The 18954-nt window shown below is 39.1% G+C and overlaps 1 protein-coding gene across 1 annotated transcript; it reads left to right on the top strand.

Annotated features, from left to right (window-relative positions):
• The first annotated feature begins 663 nt into the window (after positions 1 to 663).
• On the top strand, positions 664 to 13962 carry LOC102790036 (G protein-coupled receptor 22-like). Its single transcript, XM_006782593.3, has 3 exons — positions 664 to 1067; positions 2177 to 3340; positions 4167 to 13962. The coding sequence occupies exon 3, from the start codon at positions 4171 to 4173 to the stop codon at positions 5467 to 5469; it is 1299 nt and encodes a 432-aa protein (XP_006782656.1). The 5' UTR covers positions 664 to 1067; positions 2177 to 3340; positions 4167 to 4170; the 3' UTR covers positions 5470 to 13962.
• Positions 13963 to 18954: the final 4992 nt, after the last annotated feature.

The following is an 18954-nucleotide window of genomic DNA, read 5'->3' as shown; positions in this document are numbered from 1 at the left end:
AGGGTGGTCAACCTCTCACTGATCTGACAAAGCAACTTAATTGAAACTATCAATCAGAGCCCACAATACTCTATCTCCTGTTTCTGAATTCTACCTTTCCTGCATTATCCATTTCTCCCCCACGTAGAATTTACCTCTTCTCTATCAGCTTTGCTGTCTCTCATGCTCACTTGCACATGCAAAATTAGACCTGTGCACAAAAATCAATGCTGAAATATTGGTTCTCTCTTCTGGCTCTCCATCCTCATCATTCCTTCCACGGTCTACACTAACGCATTATTTGTTCATTATATTGTGACACAGCTAATTAATACATCATCCTGGATGCATTACCCCTGTTTTTGCTTCGAAAGTCTGCCCGGTTGCTTTTGAAGCAGGATGTGTGATTAGCGCAGTGACATCTAAAGTCCCTGTGCATAAGTGTAGTAGTTTTTTTTTAAATCCCACACTGTTCACTACAGGCTCACATGGAATGCTACAATCACTGACAGGGAAAGAGGAGAGCATCAGAACAAAAGGAAATACCTCCCCTTGCCAGAGAGGAAAGAGTTAAGCCTATTACAGAAGACCAATCAGGACGGGGAGAGCACTGCAAACCTCCGCAGTAAGAGAGAGAGAGCGAGAGAGAGGGAGGGATCGAGGGAGTGAGGGAGAAAGAGGGGAGCAGAGCAGGAGAGAGATACCAGGAGTGTGATGGTTTGCACTCCTATCCTGACAGAAGGAGCGATCACAACAGAGAGTTGGGTGGCTAAAGGAGTTTTCACAGTGCGCATGGATGGATGAAAGTAAAATGAGTAAAAGAGGGAAAAAAGGGGAATCCCACCAACATCCATGTCCAGACTCATCTTTCTGGACTTCTTCTGTCTGGTACTCAGGAAGGAAAGAACATCTGTCAGTTGTGTGACCCTTGTATGTTCATCACTATTCAGTCCTGGATTCCTGCTGGGAGAAGTGCAAGAGAAAAACAGCAGCTTCTGTCAGTCGCACCGAATTGTTGCAGAGGTGGAAGGACAGGGGACAGCGTGGTGAACAGACCAGCTCAGGAGCATCTGTGTTTACTCTGCATGGTGAGCTTTGCTGTGCTGTGATGGGGCACTCTATACTTATTGCTTTGATCTACAGCGCTAAGCCGAGAAGAGAGTATATGGCAGCAAAGATTAATGAGGGACCAAACATCTCTGTTAGAACAATTGTGCAGGATTAGAAACCACAAATATAATTTCCTGAACAGTTTCAGTCATAATGTGTTTTTTGGAGGACTTTAATTGAGAAACATTTGGTTTTGCTTAAACCAATTAGTAGCTAAATAAAACCAATTCTGTTTTTAATGGGCAATTCAAGGAAGCTAATTGTCTAAAAGGCTTTTTCTTCTTTTTTCAATTTTATCCACTGCAATGTACGTGTATTCCACTGTGGGCACACTTGTGTCTTACTGCTACACACCTACTTACAAACAAGCACATGCCCTATGCTCTGTGATATAAGAAACTAAACATGAAATCTTGGTTGTTCACCTTAAAATTGTGCTGTATGTCTTGCGTGCTACAGAGGAACGATCATTTATGATGGCACTCTGGTATACAAGTAAAGGCATATATCTCACTTTTGCAACCTTGAAGAGTGACAGACGTGTTCTTCCAGAGAGATTATATGGATCACATATCGAGGCATGCGAGGAGGCATCCATGTCTCTGTGGCAAGTTTCCCAACAGATCGCACTCCACCAAAGCTTTAAGCAAGTCTGTGCCGTTGGTGAGAATGCAACAACAGCAATGTCACCAACACTGTTGCTGCACAAGTAGCATCCTAATAAGCATTTTCCTATATTAATATGTACATGCATAACACAAATCACAAGATAACGCTGCAGTTAATCTTGAATCTCAAAACAGAACGATGAGATGTAAAATACTCCGTGGCTTTTGTGCATCCCTTTATTAGTGCTACTGTCTCGTTCACCAAGTGCATCAGGTTCTGCACAGGAACACGATAAGACATCAGAGGCTTGCTGCTTTGTTAATGAGAATTTCTTTGTCGCCTCTCTGCTGAGGATATGTCTACTTTCACTAATGCGTCCCCCACACTTTTCTTCTCCTTCTACTCCCTCTCTGTCCTTATCTTATTCTCGTTATTATCCATTTTCCTGTCCTCTCTCTTTTTCTCTCTGTCTCTTTAGGTCACTGTGAATGAAAGGTGTGGAACTGAAGGACATGTAGATGTTACCGTTTACACATCCGGCCTCCTAAAGACTAATTATTGTCTGGGATCTCTTTACAAATCTAAAAGGCAATTTCTCTCTCTGGTGAACTGACATCCGCTACCTCACGATAATGACCTTTGCCTGAATTGCAGACTCAAGCCCCCACCCCACCCCACCCCAGCTCTCTTGAGTACCTTTAAATACTGGTAATCACAAATGACAGTGTTCACATATGTCATTGTGACTGGATACACATACGCTACAGTCATGCCATCTCCGGTGATTTAGGTTTAAGCATGTCGTGGGACAAACTGGAGATCTGTGCTCAGTCAATGGCAGCTGGAGCCAAGAGAACAGAGACTAATGAGAAAGGTAGCGATTGAAGGCCTGTTCCATTAGTACTCCCAGGGGAAGCATGGGCCTGTATGCTGGCCGGACACTCTGACCTCTCCCAAATACATGTGGGACATTACTGTGGTGTGCACCGGAAATATCTGCATGGCAGACAGACAACTGCACTTCTTGGAGTACCAGACATGGATATGGATGTAACTATTTTCTTATACACAAATATCTGACTGCTATTTTCTCACTGTATACAAAAGAAGCAAAAAGGCTCATGTTATGAGCAGTACATTTTAGCACTGCACTGAAGAAAGAGAGTCTGCGTTTCTTTGTTTTCTTGCTTGGCCGTGACTCTCCTGCCTGGGAATATCATGCGACTATAAACAGGAGGTGGCTCAGACATCTGATCCCTGCTCTGCTCATCTATCAGTTATCTCAGCATTACCAAATCAAACCAGAGATCTGAGAGAAGAAAAAAAATCAGCCTAGAAGACATCAGCCTATGTTCCCCAGCATCCACTGGATACAGGTGGCTAATTGCTTAGCTTTCTTGCCAACAAGGTCAGAAAGGAGAATAGTGACAACTCATTGACATCTTTGGTGAGACAGTTGAGGTTTTTCGGCCTCTCTGGGAGGGACTAGCAGTAAAAGGAAAAGCCTCGCTCGGGGCTCTAGTTGAACTGAAGCACTTTTCTACAAGCGATGTTTGGATGCGATGCTCGTCTCTGTGGATCTAACATGGACTCTATGGCCTGATTACACCGCTCTGGTGTTCAGATAGTGCTGGAGGCAAGGGTAAATATTACAGAAACATTTGTTGTTCTCCATGTCATCTAATAACCATATTCAGATTTGACTGGGGTTGGCTAGATGAGTTTAATAATGCATGCACTAATAAGCTGTTATGATTTATCCTAGAGTAAGATATAATTTTTCTTCTTCCTAACAACAATTTTATGACATTTCCAAATGCCAGCAGCTTTTTTTCTTTGATCCATTGATTAGCCTGAATAGACGCTCAGTATTTTAATGTGCATCTCTAATAGCTGGAAGTCTGACAATGTAAACATCCCTGTTTGGCAGAGTCCTCTTGTTATAAACTATAATTCATAATTTTGCAATGGAGAAAATGCTGTGAAAAATGATTAGTTTAGTTACTAAGGAACATATAATGTGTTATAAAGTGTTATTCAGTAGATGCTCAGAACTACACTGTGCCACAAGTAGGTTTTGACAAAACAACAATATACCAAGCAATCTTGAAAATGAAAACATTGGAATTCAGTCGAGGGTTTCTGTGATATGACTTCGGTGTAGATGCAACAGCCTGAAATAGGATCACTGAGACAGTATAGTTACCAAGGAGTCATGCCAATCACGTAGTGAGACAATCTAATCTTCAGGGCATAACAGGAAAGAAAATCATTGCTCTATTTAAGTGTGTGCTCTTGGTATTTCTCATTTAAATGCTGACGCTTCCTTCTTACTGGATAACTTTATCTGATAAGAGTTATCACATAAGTGTTAAATGGAACTTCCCACAGATGCACAAACAAAAACCCGTCATTTCCTTTTCCACTTCATAAATATATATATATATTTTTTCACTCCCTACACACAGGATAATGTGCCCTGAAAAAGAAGCCACCATGAGCAACGTCACGGTCACCGACAACACTGAGCCCATCAGCGGCACCATGAGTCCAGCGACCCCCAGCCTATATCCTGTTAGTTTTCAGGTCTCCCTGACAGGCTTCCTCATGCTAGAAATCCTGCTTGGCCTGAGCTCCAACCTCACTGTGCTTGCCCTTTACTGCATGAAGTCAAACCTCATTAGCTCCGTCAGCAACATCGTCACTATGAACCTCCATGTGCTGGATGTACTGGTTTGCGTGTGCTGCATCCCTCTCACCATTGTGGTGGTCCTACTCTCCCTGGAAGGAGACACAGCCCTCGTCTGTTGCTTCCATGAAGCCTGTGTTTCCTTCGCTAGTGTTGCCACTGCTGCTAATGTACTGGCCATCACCCTTGATCGTTACGACATCTCTGTCAAACCAGCCAACAGAGTCCTGACCATGGGTCGTGCCCTGGCCCTGCTGGCCACCATCTGGGTGCTATCCTTTGTTAGCTTCCTTGTACCCTTTATTGAGGTGGGCTTCTTTGCTCAAGGCCACACAGAGCAGAACCAGACACTGGTGGAGAACGTGGTCCCCACTAACCAGTACTACAATGAACTTGGCCTCTATTACCACTTGCTTGCTCAGATTCCTATTTTCTTCTTTACTGCAATTGTCATGCTAATCACCTACTCAAAGATCCTGCAAGCGCTCAACATTCGCATTGGTACGCGTTTCCATGCTTCACAGAAGAAGAAAGCTCGCAGGAAAAAGCGTCTGTCCATGACAACCATGACAACCCAGCAAGAGACCACAGACGGCTCGCAGAGCAGTGGCACCCGTAATCCCACGCTGGGTATGCGAACCTCCGTCTCCGTCATTATCGCCTTGCGCAGGGCAGTTAAACGTCACAGGGAAAGACGAGAACGCCAAAAGAGAGTTTTCAGAATGTCCCTCCTCATCGTGTCTACTTTTTTGCTGTGCTGGACGCCCATCACGGTACTAAACACAGTAATCCTCAGCGTGGGCCTCAGTGACCTGATGGTCAAGTTGCGACTAGGCTTCCTGGTCATGGCTTATGGGACAACTATCTTTCACCCACTACTCTATGCCTTCACAAGGCAGAAGTTCCAGAAAGTCTTGAAAAGCAAGATGAAGAAGCGAGTGGTGTCAATAATTGAGGCGGACCCTACCCCCAATAACGCTATTATTCACAACTCTTGGATTGACCCAAAGAGGAACAAAAAGGTGACGTTTGAGGACAAAGACGCCCAACTGAAATGTTTATCTTCAGAGAATGTGGAGTGAAGGAACTTATCATCTTATCAGCAAATACAGTCAAAGCAGCTAAAACTGACATCAGGTCATGACGAAAAAGGGAAAACTTTAATCCAAAGCAGTAATGTAAATGTTATGGGCAGTAGAACATACAACAACATGAGTTAGATTATTTATTACTATTTATTGAGAACAAAACTAGGTTTCATAGATATACTGTCTACTGTACTGTAGATATTGCATGGCTTTTTGTATCAGTAGCAACATAAATAACATTGTGTACATACAAATACATGTACAGAATAGGGTAAACAAAGTATATATATATATATATATATATATATAGACAGAGAGAGAGAGATAGAGAGAGAGACAAAGACATAGAAATTGTTATGTAAATGTATATTTATAATAAATTTTGTGTTCACTCGTACTCTCCCCTCCCCCGAGTAAAATGTCTGTGACTGTGTAACAGCTGTGAGATTACTCCCATTCATCACTGTGCAACTCGTTCTGACACCAGACCCTGATATCACCAGTGACCACTGACCTTATTGCCGAGGAAGAGCACTCACACTTAAATGAGACAATAAGCGTGAAGCCACACCAAAACACACACAGGTCAAATGTAATGTGGAAACATAGGTATTGGAAGTTGTGGATGTTTTATTGCTTTAGCTAAAAGCGTAAAAAAAAAAAACCTTTGAGATTGCCGCTCACAAACACCCCTTTTATAGTCGACAAAGACCAAGATCACATTTCTCAGACGCAACAGAACGCCACGGTTCTCATCATCACGTCTGACATAAAAACAGGTGTTATGAAAAATCTGTTTCGCGTTAGCGGTCACCTCTTTGAGCCAAATGGAAATTCTACAGTTGCCTTATTTTCGTTTGATGAATTGTGTTGTGGCAGAACAGGAGACTGTGACAGTGACGAGCACATGCTGAACACGCTGAATGAATGATCAGCAAGCATTGTGTTTATTTTCGATGGCACAATAATCCACAGATAACGTTTCAATACACAAGTTTCTTAACCGAAGGGAAATTGTTGTATTATCGAATTGTCTGTGCTTAACAACAGCAGCCAAACGACAATGCTTTCCAAATAAGCAAATCCGTGACTGTAACAAAGGATCACTGCAAATATCATGAAGGAAAATAAAAGATTTTGTTTACAATACACAACAATGAAGTTCTTCTTCCATGCTTGCGTGTAACTACCAGTAGTGCATGCCTTTGATTGTTTATCAAAGAGAAAGGACGGTAAATGTGTTTTTATTTTATGATGCAGCCAGCTTTGTATTTTTGGCTCAACGTGTCTAGTTGACACATTTGCCCTAAATAATTCAGAATAATTTATTTATTCAGCTGCAGAAGACTTTCTGAAGTAAAAATCTGCAGGAAAAAAAAAATACTGTCATCTTAATACATTTGATGTGCACTTTAATACCAAATCTGGATGCAGAGTAACAATATTCATCAGCATGTAAAACCACCCTCAGCTACTGTGGCGGTCTACTTCATTTCAATCCCAGGGTCAACAATTAGACTCTATCTGTGATGTGGATACACACATCGCATTTCCATGCATACATGAAGGTACAAACAAATTCATTTCCATTTGTTCCCATGGTACATTTCTGTAATGAACTTTTCACATGCCGTTGCTGCATCAGGTATGGTAGAAAACTGAAGAGCCCTTTAAATCCCGAGAGCACAGTTGTGTTGGCTACCAGAGTGATTACACAACCTCGATCAGATGTCTCTCTAGCTGTCGGCGTCTGGTTTGTAGCACAGCAGAAAGGAGTGATATGAGAATATTGATGCAGGCGAGGTTCTTTATGGCTCCCACTGTTAACAAGCAGTGTGGATGTCATGGTGCCTTGAGGGCACATTTGTGATTGAGAGTGGAGATGGGAACACTGCCAGCAACAGATTAGCTGACAAGGCAAAGAAAGTGACCTACAAGATGGCACATTTAGCCAGAGGATAAACCTAACATGAATATGTATACAAGTCTGAATTTTACAAGACAAACTTCCAAGGTGAGGCATCAGAAATAAGTCTATACATTTATACGGGCATACAACAGTGAGACACAATAACCAACAGGATTATCTTCCTGGAAAACACGTGAATTAGATCTGTGCTCAAATGCCAGGTACTATTCTAAACTTCATCAGTGCTGCTGGAAAAAAAAAAATCATTTTTATTGATTCCCTCCTAAAATTACCCCGCAAAGACCAATACAATTTATGTTAACTAGACTCTGAGGTCACAATTTGTTTTCGATCCACAAATGCAGCCACACCGGAGAGAAACAAACAAGCCAAAAAAAGGTCTCATAAACACACCAACATATCCTGATGTGCTGGGTAATGTATCAGTTCCCTTGATGTTACTTCCTGCACACACAGAAATGTGAGAGTACTGGGTACACCATTTAATGGCAATGCTAATTCCATTATTTGCATTATTTCTATTATTTGTCACATACTGACCTTGAAGGGCCTACTTGGTTAGACTTCTGTTGTGTTTTGTAGCTTCTTGTTCCCATTACCAGCTATTTTAAAATCAGGTCACAAGCGTTGGTCCTTATCAGTTCACAGAGGCCGTTGAAAATTTCTCTAAGCAGGAATAACACCTCCACATTTATGCGGAGGACATATGACCCGACATGATAGTAGGATGAAAAAGACACTTTTTCTACCACGCTAACCAGCTGACATCTTATTTATACATTAGTTTGACTAGTGGCAAAAATCTTCACAAAGTCTACTACAGGTTAGTGTTAATGGCCTGTATTGTTTGCTGTCGCCACAAATGAAAGCTGCTTTGTTGGTCTGGAAGTTTGACTATCTACTTAATATCTAATAATGCAAAATTATTATTTTGTCAAACTGTAGCCCATGTCATAGAAAAAATGGAAAGGCTAGCAGTGTATTAAACCAAATCAATCTCCACTCTTATTTTGAAAAAATATTGCATTATTAAACGCTGCAATCTGTCCCAACTAAGACATTTTTTATTGATATGATGTTGTTACAAACACCATGACTATAACAGAGGAGAAAATATTCTTCATTGCAATGCTCTTCTCCTGTGCAACTGAAAAATGAACTAGAGTAATGTGTAAAATCAAGCTTTGTGTCTCTTGTCAATGTAGTTGGCATTTTTCAGACTGACCTTTTTGAGCCGCATTTCCCTCATTCATTTCTGGATTACAGATACTGCGCTATAAAATTGTTTTAATGCTTCATTTCTTCTGTGGCAACAAAACACATTGCACAAGCCTTCAGAAAAATTTGTTTTATAAACTGGGATAGCAAAACACTTTGAATGCTGACCATAGGTTGAAAATTAAAGATGGATGTAGCCACTCTGGCATCACCTATTGGTTAGTGAAACACCATGTCAAGCCTTAAGCAGGAGGACAGCTGTCATAAGGGGTGGATCAGACTGATAAAAGAGCCACACTGCTCACTAGTACCATAATGACTTGTCAATCGCAAAAAAATAACCTTCTTCATACTTCGCTTTGACTCGCTTTGACTAGAGAACGAAATGAAAACATTCTTCTATTTCCCATTATGTTTTACTTTATTTATTTTTTTTATTGGTCAGCTTCTGCTGTCCAAAAAGTCTCAAGCAACTCCTCATTTCTCTCCATTTTGCTAGCAAAATAGGAAATATGTAGAACCATTTATTGCAACATATGCAAGCATAACTAATATAGCATAAATATGGCCGCCGGTCCCAAACCATGACAGAGCCTTCACTGTGTTTTACTGATGGCTGTGGACACTCACTGTTATACCTCTTTTCTTACCTCTCCTTGACAGTGACCCTGAAAGTGAGACCATTTCTGTTGAGGCAAGCATTAAATTGATAAACTGAAGGGCCAGATGTATTTTTTAGGTCCTGTGTTCTTTCCTGTATTTTTTCCTATTTCTTAAGGACATGACTCACTGATACTGTTCATCTGCTGTAGTTAGTTTTGTTTAGGTTTGCTACTTTGTGTTTTTCCTTCACTTTACCAATTTCCTCACATATTTTAAGGATACACTGCACCCCATGCCAAGATATGCCAAGTTTCAGATAATAGTTCTTTTGGAATTCCCTTTGTTGGCACAAAAATCCTATTTTAAATCTGTCAAACTGTTATTTCTGGTCATTTTTTGCAGATTAAGCTAAAGTAATGGGAACAAATTATATGTTTTTTTTAACAGGCTGCTACTAAAAAGTGCCTAAAGTTACAATTTAAAATTATATTTTGGTTCTTTGCTAAATTGTCTGTTATGTTTTTGGACACAGTGGTTCATTACTTGAGTTAAGGATTTCTTTTTTAGGTCAGTGTTAAGTGGCTTAACAAACAAAAGAATATTTGCTTTAAAAATGGTCAGGTACAAGGACTGGACTGAAAAATAATGAAAACAAAACAGCCAACGTCCAAAGAAAAACCTGATCTGCAGAAAGCCTGGAGAACTATTGCTCAGGATTACTTCTTAACATGACAGAAAGAAAGTTTGGAGCCTTGAGAGCAAAATATAAAGAAATGAGAGGTGATTCAAGACTTTTGCACAGTACTATACGTCCATATTTTATATGCAGTTGCTCACCAGCAGCATTTAAACTACAGATACATCTTAATCCATTCACACTTGCAGTAAAACACCACATTACACTGATACGCTCTATACTCAAACAGTAGGCAATGCTTTCAACATAGTTGTCTTAGACCATGAATATATGACATACTCCACTTTTTCAAAACCAATTTTAAAAGATTGTTTTTGTCTTATTTATGTTTAAAGTAGTTAAATATTATCGTGAGGTCCTTTCTTACCAAACACAAAATCCAAACGGCAACATTAAAATTATGAATATCTTTCTTTGGGCATTGCTTACTAACAGGGCTGTGAATTTTTTTTCCCTTTAACTGTTTTGTTGTTTACGTGCACTAGTTTGTAGTGTTTATCTCTGTAATTGTTGCAAAAATGAAAGGTCTTACACATTTCATTTGGTTTTAACGTATTGCAGGCATTTGTTAGTGGAAACGAGTTCAGTCTTAATAAAGACAACTATTGTGGAACATCTTTTGTCTTGGGCTCATCTATAACAATCAAATCTTTTTGAATATTTTTCCCAGACCATATGTTTCGAAGATATACTGAAAATGTGCAGAGCCTTTAGTTACATTCTAAAAAATCTTTTAAAATCTGATCAACATCTTTTGTCCATCGAAGAAACCGAACATAAAACCAGCAAAGAAAAAAACAAACAGTCTCAGTCACTCTCCATTTAGCTTGGGACTGATAAGCTTGGGACCGCATGCTGAATCACCCGGGTATGTAAATCCCAAAAAGTTTGATTCTGTTCATCTGGACGTAACATTTTCAGTGGGAGAAACGTTTCATCACTCATCCAAGTGACTTCTTCAGTCTCAGCTGACTGCAGGTTTCCCCAATCTTATAAACAGTACATACTTGCACAATAACTGAAACCAGCCCATTGAATGAGCAATGGACTGTGAGGTCAGTTCCTTGATCATTAATAAGGAAATTGTCATGATCATTGATCAAAGACCACTGATCAGTGGCCATGAGTGCCATTCACAGAGAGTTGGGGAATGGCTACAATGCTGTGATTGCATTAATGCATTGATGAGTGACGAAACATTTCTCCCATTGAAAACGCTACGTCCAGATGAACAGAATCAACCTTTTGGGATATATTAGACAGCTCAGCAGGTGCCACTACAGCTCTAACTTATGATGACCAACACACACAATACAACACATGCTCGATATTTAAGCATTTCTGTACTTTCTTATTTAGCAGCACAGTTAATACCAAAGGCTCAGTGATGCTTCACTGAGAGCCTTATAATAATCACTTGACCCCAGTGAGTCCTTGCCTTTTTCCTCTGTCCTTCTCGTCTGCAGTCCACATCCAGGCTGCAGCTTGCATCACATGCATTATGTCCTTCCATCCCTTGTTCAATGGCCGCCTCTCTCCGACAGCCATCCCCAATTCAGATGGCATCTCTTCGGGGCTCCTCTCTATCTAGCAGCAGACACAGAATAAAAGCCTGGGAAATCACATTACTCTGTCCGTATGGAGCCTCTATTGCATTAGGTCAGCGAACACTCAACTGTAATTCTGCTACTGTAGAGAAGAAGAAAGTGTATTGAGCACACCAGCCAGCACACTTTGACAAATCGTTGCTTGTGGTCATTTTCCAAATGTTACTCTCACCAAGCCACATTTAGTGAGATGGAAGGACACTTTATAGAGTTGAAAGATATATGGCTCTGATAAAAACCTATAATCTCTGTACAAGAAAATCTATGGCTGAGATATTAAAGAAAAGAAGAAGCAGGAATTAAAGGTAGACAGATACAATGGAACATAACCTCCACCTGACATGACCCTAATGGCATCATTGATACAGAAAAAACATGAAACACTGTCTGCCTTTTAAACAGTGCTGTGCAGATCAGTATTCCCTTGTTGTTATCAGCAGAAAGCAGACACTTAATGAGACAAGTGCTCATCTCTAAAATCCACTGTATGTCAGAGAACAAAGAAATCCAGAGGGGTAAACATGGATAAGCAACTTGGATACATGCTAAATAAGAAACTACAGAAACGCTTATTTATCCAGCATAGTTATTAAAACTCATGGATTTGCCATTACATTGTGAAATCTTTCTCATCCTTCAGTCTGACTAGACAAAAAGGGCTGACTTGCACATTCTTATCATTCTGAACCAAACTTGTGAAGGACAAAAAGAAGTCACAAGTTTTGCGCTGACATGGCTATATGCCCAGTCTGTGTGTGTCTGACTGCACCTGCCAGTCAGAAACCAATTGCATTTGCACATGTGTGTCCACTATTCACTATTCAGCATTGTGTGCGCCCTAAATTCATGACTGTATATGCCAGCATGTGCTGCTATGCCCATATAATGTGTGCACAAAGCCACATATCAGTCCAAATGTTTATCAGGCAATGACAGAGTGTCAACCACTGTGTGTGAGAAGGTAGACAGCAGAGAGAAAATTGCTGCCCTCCAGTTCTCCTCACAGTGATGACTGCTGTCTGGTGATTATACACCAGTCTCCTCCCCCCTCGTGGAATGATATCAATGGGACCGCCATAACAAAGCTCACTAACAGAGCCCAGCATCTTAAATTCGGCACGATGCGGTTTGCATTCGGTGCAGACATGATTGGCAACTGCATTTTAAATTTCGATTCTGCTGGATTTCAAGTGTCCCGGTGTCACAACAGAGTTGCAAAATGTCAGTGGTTGTGGGATATTACACACAGGTGTAGTGTTTGTCGAGCTGGGAATACCTAATATCTTTCTTTGCCTAAATAAAGTGATTTCTTACACTTTTAGTCCATATTTATCACAAAAATGTGTATTGTGTGTATTGTTAACATAACTAAAACGGTCTCTGTTTCTGAAACAAATATGCACCAAGCAGTATCATAGGTAGGTGAATGATTGGTTGACAGTTTTTAATCATGCATCTTGCCAGATGGAGAGGCAGAAGAGCCCAACAGATTGGATTTTCTGGGCTGTCTTCAAGTTAGAAATGACTACATCCATATGGTCTGTCTGATATCATCACGTTTGTGTTGTTACACATAATACTGTTTGTCCAGGATCAACATTGCATCTGGCCAATTACATTGTCATAGCTTTGCAACTTGGGAAAAAAAAACTGCCGATGAAATTCAAAAAAGGGGCATTTGGGGTTGGGGGGTTAGAATGTGATTGTGTTTAGGGTTAAGGTTACAGGGCTATAGTCAGGGTTAGGTTTATGGTTAGTGTTGTGGTTTGCTGTGTCGTGTGACGTGTTTTGCAAATCTATGACATCACTACAATGTGATTGGTCACTCACAATGTTGAACCTAAACCAACCTGTTTTATTGATCCAGGAGCAGCACCAACACGATGATATCAGATCATGCACATGCGTATACCCCTCGACATTTGTATATATATATACAATATGTTATGTCACTGTTTCCAGCGTTGTATTTCAAAAGCTAGTTATCAGCTACAGTCTGCTATTCACAGTTCAGCAGACTGAACTTTATTGTTTCACAAACTACGCTGCAATACAATCTATATATTAAATCAATCATGGTACATCAGTAGAAACAACATAGATTGATCATTCTCTGTTACTTCTGTGATTTAAAAAAAGGTTTTGTTTTCAGAACTTGTGTCATTTTTTAACGTTTTCAGTTAGCAAAATAAAGACGATGTATAAAACCTTTCCATCCTCAAATTATAGTGTTCTCCATCCTTGCAGAGCTATAATTTCTTGCTTATATAACTAGCATTTGTTTACAAACCCAAAATGTTTTGGGTTTGATCTTTAGGAACGTTACATTAAATCTATCAAATCACACCTTTTGAGTTTGGGTCAATATGTGAAGGGAAAAAATGTTACAAAAAATAACACAAGATGCATGCTCTGTGAAATTGTCTGTTTTGTTTTTGTTAAATTATGCATCACCTTATTTTTCATTTCCAGATCAGGCTTGAAATTGTGTGTATGCATGGTTGAATTATCCTATGTGTCACTAATGCTCATTTTCTCTCTACATTGTTGTGTGGATAAAGGTTTTTTGTATATTTTTACATAATTTCAATCCGGTTGCACATCTTTTGCACTCCACCAATCTCATAAAGTCTTTTAACTTAGCAAACATTTATATTTAACTATAAATATAAAGATTGTAGCTTTGAACCAAGGCAGAGACAGTGACCTGAGTACTTAGCTTAGTGGAGTCTTTCACATTCAGTGCCCTAATAGTTCAGATTGTGACTTTGGATAGATAGATGTATGCAAATGATACCACAGTTCTGTGTCTTTAAAATACCTAAGTCTAAAGCAGTGAGATTTCTACACCTGCAAACGTGATTGTGATTTGTTATCGATGACAATAGACTACACTCAAAAAAATGAAATTGGAATTTACAAAATTCAAACTTGTAATGTGAACAAAATAATTTCATGTTTCTGTGGTGAACGTAATGAAATCATGTAGGATCTGCATGAAATCCAGCAACTTAATTTATTCTTGTTGAGATGACATGATACACTCTAGTAAGAGTGATTAGTTGCCTGGATTCACAAAATTCACAAGATCACACAAGAGTCCAAACCACAGGAAAGTCACTGGGGTTAGAAGAGACAGACAGCCATACATACACTACGTATATGCCTCAGCTATTTATTGTGGTTTTTAAAATTCTATATAAAGCCTTGTAATCATAGTTCCCCTATTTGAAGACTAAATTAACAGCTCGGTGGCACAGTGGTTAGCACTGTTGCCTCGCAGCAAGAAGGTCTTGGGTTCAAATCTGCAATCTGGCTAAGTTTGCAGTGGGTTCTCTCTGGTTTCCTGCCACAGTTAAAGTCATGCAGTAATTAGGGTTAGGTTAATTGGTGTTTCTAAAATATCTGTGAACATGAGGGCAAATGGTTGTCTGTCTCTCTGTGATAGACTGGTGACCTATTCAGTATTCTGACTCCCACCCTATCACATCTGGGATAGGCCCCAGCCTCACTGCAACCCTGGTAAAGATAAGAGGATGGATGGAGTGCAAGTTATTATAAATCCATTAACATTTTATGTTAACCAGACTCTAGACTTTGTTGAACACTCCAAAAAAATAACTCTTTAAATTAACTTAAAATAAATGGATTAATAAATGGATTTCTATTACGAATAAGCATGTTTTGTTGCACTAACATAATTTGCATGGGTTGGATCAAATAAATTAAAATAAGTAATTTTAATTACTTCCCTTATATATTAATGGTCCTTCCCTTATATATTAATATATATATTGTAGTAAATAACAATATACTACCCTACTGTAGTAAAACTCCTTTACTACCCTACTGTAGTAAAACAGTTGATTCATCATTAATTAATCAAGTTAGTCCAACTCAAGTACATTAAGTTGGAATAACAGAATTGCATAATGCTAAAATAAAGCAATTTAATTACGTGGAAATTCTTTCCATGATTTTTTTTATGTTCATTCAAAGAGTTATTTTTTTGAGTGTAGCTAAGAAATTATTATGGTTGTAATGTACTGAAAACCCGTGTGCTTACTACACCTGAGAACAGAAATATGAACATCACACTAACTGTGGCTGTTAGTCTAGAAAGCAGTGTACCGGGGAAAAATAAAAATCTTTGTAGTTCCCAAAGCAAAAGCTCTCAGGAGCTGTGTGAAATGTGCCTCAGAATTGTTTTTCAGCAAAGGTAAGGAAATGCTGACTTTGGCTTGGGATGACAGAAAATTGAGGCAGGAAACTACACTTTTAAGGAAATCTAAAGCCCAAATGACACGTCCTTGTGTAAGGACACAGAGCTGGGGGAGACAATACCCTGGATTTTGTGAGGCTGGCGTGGCTCTTCAATATTGCATCAATGACTCTCAACATGTCCCATTTAACAAAGCAATCTCAGAGAGAGCTGAAATCATCAGCTTGATAACATCTGTAACCAACCACAGAACAATTTTGCCAAGAAGTCACCAAAGTCAGTGAACGGCAGTGAATACAAACACATTTGTGACCTTCCATAACCATTTACAATATGGGTAAGTCTACCTGCAACTGAAAGTAAAACTATAGACATATTTGTTTCTTTATTACAGCTTAATAAAAATTCTGTTTTTCAAATATATCAGTTTGGAAATTTATGAGGGCCTCATCTGTCAGGCAGCCTTCCCTGACATTCACCATGCTGTGCATAGCCGGGGACTGGAAGCTTAGCAAGTTAGCTGTTTGTAGTTATCTTTGATTTGAAATGTCAGAGAAACAAGATATATTGCGTATGTTTGTCACATGAAAATGTCAGAAAGAAGGTAAAAGGTGCATATTTTGATGCTATTCATAAACTCTGCAGTTCAATTCAGTTGAAGCTTCAAATTAAAGCTTTTGTTTGTGAGGAAAATCATTTTAAATTGAAGTCTGAATTTATCAAGGAGCCAGTAAACGCAAGCTAATATGGGAGAAATATGGTCTCTTTCTTTCTATCTGTCAGTGTTCTTGCTGCAGCATGCTGTATCAACTGAAGCCTTTTCTTCTACTACTTTTAGAGCAGTCTGATAATAATGAAGTAAAGTAGTTCAGCCTAGAAATGATAAATGCGTGAACTAGTTTTTCAGCATCACTTTTAATGTGACAGGAAGTTTCTAATTTTAGAGATATTTCACAAATGGATCAAGGCAGTCCTACTGATTTGTTTAATGTGCATTTCTTGATCAAGAAATGGCTCCAGGATTCCTTGCAGTCGTACTGGAGGCTAAGGTACTGCTATATAAGATAAAAGTTAAGTGTCATGTTTCTTAGATTTTTAGGATCGGGACAATAACCTCAGTTTTGTCTTAATTTAGCATTACAGGTCATCTGGGCCTTTATAGCTTAAAGACATGCTTACAGTTTAAGTAATAGATTTGTATCATCTTGCTTCTTAGATAGATAAAGCTGGCTGTCATAAATATAGCAATGAAAATGCATACAGAATTTATCTAATAATTTTGCCTATTGGAAGCATGTGTAATGTAAATAGAACTGGTCCCCACACAGTACCCTGTGGAACTCCATGATTAATATATAAGGGAAGGACCATTTACATCTATCAGATATATATATTACAAATCACAGTGTGAAGTTTAATACCAACTATGTTTTCTAATATCTGTAGTAAAATATTGGTGTCACTGGTGTTGAATGTTGCACTGAGGTCTGACAGGCTCAGAGATGAGTCCACTGTCAGATACTGTAAGAAGATTTATCAGTACCTATCACTAATGCTGTTTCTGTACTTTGTTGCACTAAATCCTGACTGAAGCTCTTCAAATAAACCAGTTCTTAGCAAATAATAAGTTAACTCTGTGAAGACTACTAAAAGAATATAATAAGGACATTTAGAAATCGGTCAATAATTAACTAAGACAGGTGGATCAGTTAAGGGCTTTTTAAGTAAGGGTTTAGCTACTGCCACCTTAAAAGCCTGTGGTACATAGCCTGTTAATAAAGACTGCTTAATCATATTTCTAGCAAGAGAAATGTGAAGCGTTGACATTCATCTGTATGGAAATGCTGAAGTGGGACCATTAGCGTGAATAAACCACTTGAGCCCAAACTGTCAATTTACAAATGAGTTTTTTTCCCCTTTTACTCTCAGCTTATGTATTTGTAAACTGTACAATCGTGTTACAAATCACCCTACTTATTTGTACCTCGAGGTGGATTGTGCACACTGAAATGCTCTTTTCCTGAGTGGTTATCTGAACCAATACCACCTTTCTGTCAGCTAAAACCGGTCTGTTTGTTCTCGGCTGACCTCTCTCTTGAACGAAGCATTTCCATCCACTGAACTGCCATTCACGCCCATTTTTCTTTTCAATTATTCTGAGTATTTTCTATTTCGAGTTCCTGAAACATTTAAACTTGCCCAACCTGCACAATCATGTCTGTAATTGCTTGTTTTTATTTCCATCGTGTTTTTGTTTCTTTTTGTCCACATGGATGATTTGCTCCTGATCTGTAGTTGAACAACTTTATGCTCTGCACTGCTGCCGCATTATTGACTGATGGGATAACTATATGAATAGGTAGGTGTACAGGTGTTTCTAATCAAATGTTTGGTGTGTGTACATAATTTCATGTTTATGGATGCCTCCCTGTAGATGTATTATGAGTACAAACAGTTACAGTGGGTGTAGCCTCTAACATGATGTGGAGAGGAGAGCAATCAAAGCACATTCAGTTCTGCCATACTCATTTACCCGCTCTCCAAAAGCTATCACAGGGTGCAGCTGTAAAGATTTTGCTCCTCAGCCCTCCTGAGAAATGCAGTCAAAAAGGATAGCAGCCCAGTCTCTTTCACAGAGGAAGCCCATGTGAATACACTTTGCAAGCTGAGTACATTTGAGAGGAAGAAATGTCCAAAAAATCTGAAGCCTTTTTAAAGGTTACACAATAAGAGCAATTCTATCAACTAAGAAATCAATTAGCTTTTGTAATGAGCTCGTATTTCCTTATTTTACTGACACTTACATTATGTTGGTTTGTAAATAGAACCGTTTATCCACACTTTTCAATGTGCTTATATTTGATTATCACATGAGGAATTGTGTTGGATTGAGTTTAATGCAGTAATTGCAAAAGATATCCAAGTCGTCCTCCTCCAGGCGCCTCTGCAACAGCTAACTTTAATCAATATCGCCCCCTTCTGGACGGCCTTCTACTCTTCAATGAAAAGAAAAATCATTTAGAAAAGCATACATATTTATACCCGAAGTGCAAATATAAAGTCCGTTTATTTTCATTATAATATCTGGGAAAAATATCAGTTATATTTGCTTTAATGATTTGCTATAATCATATAATGATCACTGGGTAGTTTCTTTGTACAGTGACATTATGAAGGCAAACAAAAACAACTTCTTGAAATC

The sequence above is a fragment of the Neolamprologus brichardi genome, chromosome 7, assembly GCF_056152115.1.
Source record: "Neolamprologus brichardi isolate AB-2024 chromosome 7, ASM5615211v1, whole genome shotgun sequence".
Lineage (NCBI taxonomy): Eukaryota > Metazoa > Chordata > Actinopteri > Cichliformes > Cichlidae > Neolamprologus > Neolamprologus brichardi.
The sequence above is the reverse complement of the archived record's forward strand: the minus strand, read 5'-3'. Positions and strand labels throughout refer to the sequence as shown.